The sequence below is a fragment of the Octopus bimaculoides genome, chromosome 20 (assembly GCF_001194135.2).
Source record: "Octopus bimaculoides isolate UCB-OBI-ISO-001 chromosome 20, ASM119413v2, whole genome shotgun sequence".
Taxonomy (NCBI): Eukaryota; Metazoa; Mollusca; class Cephalopoda; order Octopoda; family Octopodidae; genus Octopus; species Octopus bimaculoides.
The window spans coordinates 36,308,757-36,316,156 of NC_069000.1; the positions used below are offsets into that span (position 1 = coordinate 36,308,757).

The window sequence follows — 7,400 nt, forward strand, 5'->3', positions numbered from 1 at the left end:
ATACATATATATGTACACACACAAACGTGTGTGTGATATGTATATATGTATGTGTTTATATATATATATATATATATATATATATACACACACATATATATATATATAAACACTCACTAGACATACTTTTTTTTAAACCCGAAAAGCTAAAAAAAAATATCGTCTTCACAGTGATGATATCCCCGTTTTACTTGCCTATTCTGTGTACCTTATCAAACTGTCAGTTTACACCTTTATTCTACCTACCACCCCTTTTAAAATAAGGCATCCAAGCTGCTTGCAAACACAACTGATAAAAGGTTTTGTTAACTGATAAAAGGTTTTGTAAAAAACATAAATAAAACCATTTTTACCGTTGCTGAATCTGCATCGAAGTCCGTCATGATGCTCCTGACGTTTGAACGATAAAATCCAAAACAATAAACTAAACTTTGAGCAAGATTGTCAGCAGGAATCGCAGACCATTCTGTTGTCTGTCGGTTCACTTGGTTACTCACTACGTTCACTAAAAATTATCTACGATAGGCCGAAGTTGCTATAATACTAACACTTCTTTTTGTTATTTCTTTCATTATATGAAAGATAACAGAAATATGAAATAAAGGAAATTGTGCAGGCTTTCAATTTTTTTTTACAGATTTATAGAAGAGATATGGTAATAATTTGTTTAAAGAAATATTTTGCTTTATTTTAATTTATTTATCTTAAATAATATACATATTAAAACAATAAGAAATGTACAAACTAGAGAGGCGACTAAGGGAAATAACCGCAGACAGCTGTAAGTATGGAAGCAACAATGTGAAATAAATTGACTTAATTCAGTGAGTTTTTTCTTTTTTGTTTCCTGTCTTGTGATCCACACAGAACCAGAGCAGCATTATGAGTTGTTTGGTAAACTATAGCAGGACATGTGCGAACTTTGGTAAATCAAATTAATGGTAGCTGAGGTCAGGTCTTTTTCTCTCGAAGGAAACTTTCATTTACTATCTTCAAGTGTCAATAGATGAGTGGAAATTTGAAATGTTCTGATCTGCTCATATTCTTGGATGAATTCATTATATGTATATTTATAAACATTCCATAGTCCTTTTGTTCTTATAATCTTTTTCTTTTTCACTCCAGTGCAGAAAAATATATCGTTGTATTCACTCTTGTTTTATTTTTATGATAGTATCTATATACTATTAAGTATCAAAAAGGTCCATAGTACATCTACGAAGTGATAGCAGAACCTATCCTTGGTATGTCTGATCAAGTCGTAGATATACGAGGAACTCTTCTGACATCTGATAATAAATAATAATACTACTTGCGATGTTTAGTTATGGCCCTTTGCGATCTGAGTTCAAATTCCACTGAGGTCAAATTATTTTTTTAATTCATTCTTCCAGCTTTGATACAAATAGTACAGGTACAACATCGTTTTTTCCCCCTGGAACCTTTGATTCCAAGGCCTTTCCAGATTAGTGATTTTTTTTTTCCTGAAACGGAGGTGGTCACCTTAGTCAACACACTGTAAATTAAACAAATATAAAACTGACAAATTAAATGCAGGTACCTGTACGTTTGTATAAATGATTAAAAGTTTATTAATACTGCACTGTGCAAGATGCTAGTAAACTAGTCTGGCGACAACGAGATTCTCTTGTTCCTATTGTAAATTAATGCAGATTATAAGAGGTACCGGATCATCAATGTCCGCAAAGTCGCTTTCTGGATTGTTGCTTGTACTAGAGTCGATTTATATTCCTATAGTGTATCCTAAATGTGAATGGGATTATAACAGATGACTAAAAGTGGATATAACTCTTACTCAGTATATTTTCAGCTTTTACACAAACTCAGATTAAATCACTTAGCAAACAAGTGCAATTCCCAAAAGAAGAATGTATCATTTGGAGGAATGGTAAGGCAGCGAGGTAGCAGAATCGTTAGTGCGTCGGACAAAATGCATAGCAGCGTTTCTTTCGGATCTCCACGTGCTGAGTTCAAAGACTGCCGAGGCTGGCTTTGCTTCTCATATTTTCAGGGTCGATAAAATAAACACCATTTGAGCACTGAAGTCGATGCAAATTGACTTTTGCCTCCCTTCAAAATTGTTGACCTTACGCCAAAATCAGAGAGGATTAAGAGGAACGGTGGAATGTGCATTAGAAGGCTTGGGTAGATGTTTGCAATGTATCTTTGATTATTTTTTCTCATTGTTGCCAATAAAATAAACACAAGAATGTCCATATGCAGTGATATCCAGTCTGTTGCACTGAATTAAAAGAAATTCCCCATCGTCACAAAATAAGTCCTGTGTTCAACGAAAAGAAATATACATAAACTTATGACAATGATGTAGTCAACTCATTTTTGTACCACAAAATATAATTATATATATATATGTGTGCGCGTATGCGGTTCCATTTATATATATATATATACTTGTATATTCAATCTGTCTGCTTTCGGTTGCTTCCTAGATTAAATGTTAAGGCGTATGAAACTTCAAAGAATAATTCAACGAACGAAGTGAGACATTGTCGTAAATCGAAATATTTTAAAGAATTATCTCCCTTAAATCACGAAAGCGACGTCTTCATTCAAGATTTTTGTTGCTTCTTAATGGTAAAAAGATAAGTTAGTTTTCTTTGGTCAAGGTCAAACTGCGTGGGATATTTACAAACAGGGGAAATAATTTAACATATTCCGGTGAAATAACTGAATTTGAGGAAACTAGTGAAGGTCTGCTGTTACAAAATACATAATTTTTTAGAAAGCAAATAAAATTGCCTTCTCCTTTAAAAAATAACGAAATACAGAGAAACTTTTGAAAACAAATATTTGACAGGCCGTTTCATTTCGGGTTTTTTTGGACACTCACAACAAATATAAGACATGCGTCAAGAAATTTCAACGCAATTTCCGACCATGACAATTCCTTTTGTTTGTTTTTTAGGGGGGGGGGGTATTGTTTTTTAATTGCTTTCGTTTTTTCAAATTTAAGTTTATTCGCAGGTCTGTCCTCCTGGTTGAGGATACGTATAATCAGTTATACGGAACAATATATTAAGTCTACTCCTCAAAGATACCATTGTGGGATTTGAACTCAGCGAAGAACCAAAACAACAAAAGCTGTTAGGCATTTCGTTTCTACCAGTTAACCACCCTAGATTGGCATTCTGGTTACTAACCCTAAAGGATGAAAGGTAAAATTAACCCCAGCAGAATTTGGACTCAGAACTCAAAAAACTGAAAGAAATACTGCAAAGTAATGAAGTCAAGTCAGTGACAAAGACTTTGTACGGTTGCTTGATCTGGTAAAAGAAGCAGCCAAATCTCCAACAAATTACACCTTACTGTCTAATTTAATGAAGGATGCATTTGGTAGTATGCTCCCAGAAAAATGTAATAGTCAAAGCTGGAATAACTTTGATTATAAATCTGCTTGTTCAAGGTTAATCTGGGGCTAAGCTGCTACAAAGACCATGTTTGTAGTTGCTCATTGTTGTAGGAAAAGCAGCTGAATTTTTCTCAAATCACCCCATGTTAAAAAAGAAGGATGCATCGGATAATTGATTTAGCCCTATATATAATGTCTGAAAATATAAGACAAGACGGCCATGGTTAAAACATTTTTGATCATTGATTGTTCAATCAGTTTTCAGAAGCTAAGCAACAACAAAAAAAAAGACACAAGAAAACATTTGAGGAGAATTTACAGACTCTTGTAATACACATTGGAAGTATAGACATATGATTTGAATGCCATAGGAAAGGATCAAAATGGATTCTTCAAGCCAAGCCAACTGATAGGAAAACTAGAGGTAGACCATGTGCAAGATGGTTGGATAATATACATAGTCTTGGTTAATCATGCTTGGGAGTTCGATCATAAAATGTAATAATGGTTGCTTCTGTGGAGATGTCACAACCCTCCCTGTAATAGTAAGCTGAGAAAATGGATGCATGGATGAATAAACTGAAATACTGATGATGCATCAAAATGTCAAGGCAGATCATAAATCTTGAATTCCTGAGTTTTATATGAACTGGCACTCTGTTGGTTACAATGACATGGACTCCAGTAGATCAGATCAATGGAACAGCCTGCTTGTGAAATTGACATGCAAGTGGCTGAGCACTCCACAGACGTGCATAGCACACCCTTCACATAGTCATCGAGGAGATTCAGCATGACATAGAATGTGACAACTTTGGCCCCTTTCAATTACCGCTACAACTTATTTTTGCCAGCTGAGTAGACTAGAACGAAATGAAGCAGCTTGCTGAAGGACACAATGAGCCATTGGTAATCAAACTCACAACCTTACAATCACGAACTAAATACCCTAACCACTGAGCCATGTACCTTCAAGCTCAGTGGTTAAGGTGTTGGACTCCTGATTATAAGATTGTGGTTTTGATCCCTGTACTGGGCGATGCATTGTATTCATTTCACGTTGCTCCAGTGCAGTCCAGTCAGCTGGCAAAAACAATTATTCCTGTGACTGACTGGCATCCCATGAAGGGTGTAATATATGCACTGCAGGAGCTGGAAAACCAGCCTTTTAAGTCTATAGGACTAGAGAAGAAGAAGGAATCATTTAACTTCCTGGCTGAATAAAAATTTCATTACATGTAAAGAAGCAGTATTAGATTGTCTCTCTTCTCTATAATGTATGGTAAATTTTTGAGGCATATTTTATGGAAAGAATAATATCCTTAACCCCAGGAAACATATTACTTGTTTGTGTATGTGTGTGAGGGTGTATTCTAGTACACTCCATTGGTTTCAACTATGAGGGTTTCAACTGACCTGATCAGCAGAACAGTTTGCTCATAAAATTAATCTGCAAATGACTGAGCATTCCACAGACATGCAGACCATTAATGTAGTTCTCAGGGTGATTCAGAATGTAACAAGGCTGGCCCTTTGAATTACAGGTACAACACATTTTTGCCAGCTGAGTGGATTGGAATAATGTGAAATAAAGTGTTTTGCTCAAGGAACACAACATGCTGCCAGGAATTGAACTTATGACCTTATGATCATGAGGCAAATTCCCTATTTACTAAACCAAGTGCCTTTACACATTGAGTGTGTGTATAAGAGTGTAACTGACAAGAGTGTCAGTTATGACAACAATGTTCTAGTTGATCGATCAACAGAACAGCCTGTTTGTGAAATTAACATTCAAGTGGTCAAGTGCTCCACAGACACATGTACCCTTAACATAGTTCCCAAGGAGATTCAGCATGATACAGAGTGTGACAAGACTGGGCCTTTGAATTACAGGTACAACTCATTTTTGTCAGCTGAGTGGACTGGAGCAACATGAAATAAAGTGTCTTGCTCAAGGACACAAGGCCTCACCGGGAATCAAACTCACAAGCTTACAGTGGTCAGCCAAATATCTCTAACCATTAAGCCATGTGCTTCAATACAGTGTATGTGTATAAGAGTGTAACAGCAAGCTAATGTATGATTATCAGTCTGAAATTCATACACGTAGAAGCTTGAGTCTGTACATGTACATAGAAAAGTGTGTATAAGTGTGAAAGGAGTGAGAATGTAGATAAAAATATATGAAAAATTTGTGAAAAGGTGTGTAGAATTATTCTGAAGAGTAATTAGGTGAGTGAGTACTGGTGTGTATATGACCTTGAAGAGGTCCAAAGTGGGCATCAATCAGCCTGAACAATCACAGAATTCTAGGAAGACCTTGAAACATTATCAGTTCAAACCCTTTCTTTCCCTAGCTACCTTTCAAAAAATGTCTATTTTGATTGCATTCTGTACATGTGTGTCTCTGAGTTCGTATATGTATGTAGGAAAAGGTGTATGTATATCTGTGTTGAAGAGAGAGTGATGAGGAAGAGTAAATTATAAAAATTAAAAAATGGGTGTGTGAGATAGACGTAGAAAGATAAGAAATATAGATTGGTATGTTATAGGGAAATATATGTAACAGAGAGACAAACAGACAGAGAGTGTGTGTATGTGTGTATATATTTGTAACTGTACATTTGTGTGTCTCAATGAAAGAATGTACAGATATTTATCTAGAAAAAAAAATGAAATAACTTACAAACATATGTATGTATATGTATTCGTGCGTGTGTGTGTGTGAGAGTGAGTGTTTATGTGTAAATGTTAAAATATTGAGATAGATAATATAGATATCTGAATGTTAGCAAGATAAGTTATTTCAGTTACAGAGTTGTGACTCAGAAGGGTTGCCTTTAGAATTGCAGTCTGTAATCTTGTCCTTCAAACTTTTTTAAGTTAATACATAGCTTTCTACTTTCCAACTATCTGGAAATAGGTATTTCTAAATAATAAATGTGATTTTTGATTATGGTTAAATTAAGTACATCAACCAGGTTCCCCTTCCTGTGTCCAGGAGTTTGCTTGCCAAGACTCCCTAGACCTTTTACTTGTTGCTCCTATTTGTATCATCATTGGTATTATTTTGGGGTAATACATGATGGCATCCCAATCTCTCTCATGATGACTGGCCAATGTTGCCTTCACTGATTTAACTCACACTGTCACACCTTTTAGTCCATTGACCTGATTTGTGTCTTCTGCACTCTGCACTTTTCCAGGTTTTGTGTACTTAGGGATAGACATTACCACACTCATGCATTGCCCTTGTGTTCACTATGTTGTTTAGCCATTCAGTTGAGACCAGCAACCAGAATGTGGTCAATGCTGTACTCTGCAATAACTATGGATCCACACATGAGCTAAATCCAGGAGTAACAAAGTTTCTGTTTAGGTCAGCTGTTGTAAGGTTATTTTTAACAACTGACCTTACTGCTGCAAATAACATAGAGTCATCACTATTCAAGTCCAGCTTAGGTTCATTATGTATGACAAAAGACAAAAAGAAGCAGGCTAAATACTGAAACTTGTGGGGCAGATACAAGTGGATGACAAATCAGTCATTGACCTGAAAAAGTTATTTTGATCAGTAAGTGCATTCTTAAGTTTGGACAAGAGTCCATTATACCAGATTCTGTCAAATGCTCTTTTGATAATTACAACTACGATATATATTTCCTGGCCTTTGTCCAGGTTGTTGTAAAGTCTTGCTGTACTACTTTTTGTAAGAAGTGAATTCTTTGCTTGAAATATATATATATATATATATATATAAATATAAATATATAGTTTTAGGGAAAAGATTTTGTCCCTAATATTATTATATATATATATATATATATCCAAATATCATCATCATCATCATCGTTTAACGTCCGCTTTCCATGCTAGCATGGGTTGGACGATTTGACTGAGGACTGGTGAAACCGGATGGCAACACCAGGCTCCAATCTAATTTGGCAGAGTTTCTACAGCTGGATGCCCTTCCTAATGCCAACCACTCAGAGAGTGTAGTGGGTGC

General features: G+C 35.5%; 1 protein-coding gene across 1 annotated transcript in view; it reads right to left on the bottom strand.

Annotated features, from left to right (window-relative positions):
• The window catches only part of LOC106883580 (CXXC-type zinc finger protein 1), a 33,954-nt gene extending 33,388 nt beyond the window's left edge, over positions 1-566 (bottom strand). Inside the window, exon 1 of the mRNA XM_014934639.2 lies at positions 354-566. Within this exon, the coding sequence (XP_014790125.1) occupies positions 354-383 (30 nt within the window). The 5' untranslated portion in view covers positions 384-566. The remainder of the gene's footprint in view (positions 1-353) is intronic.
• Positions 567-7,400: the final 6,834 nt, after the last annotated feature.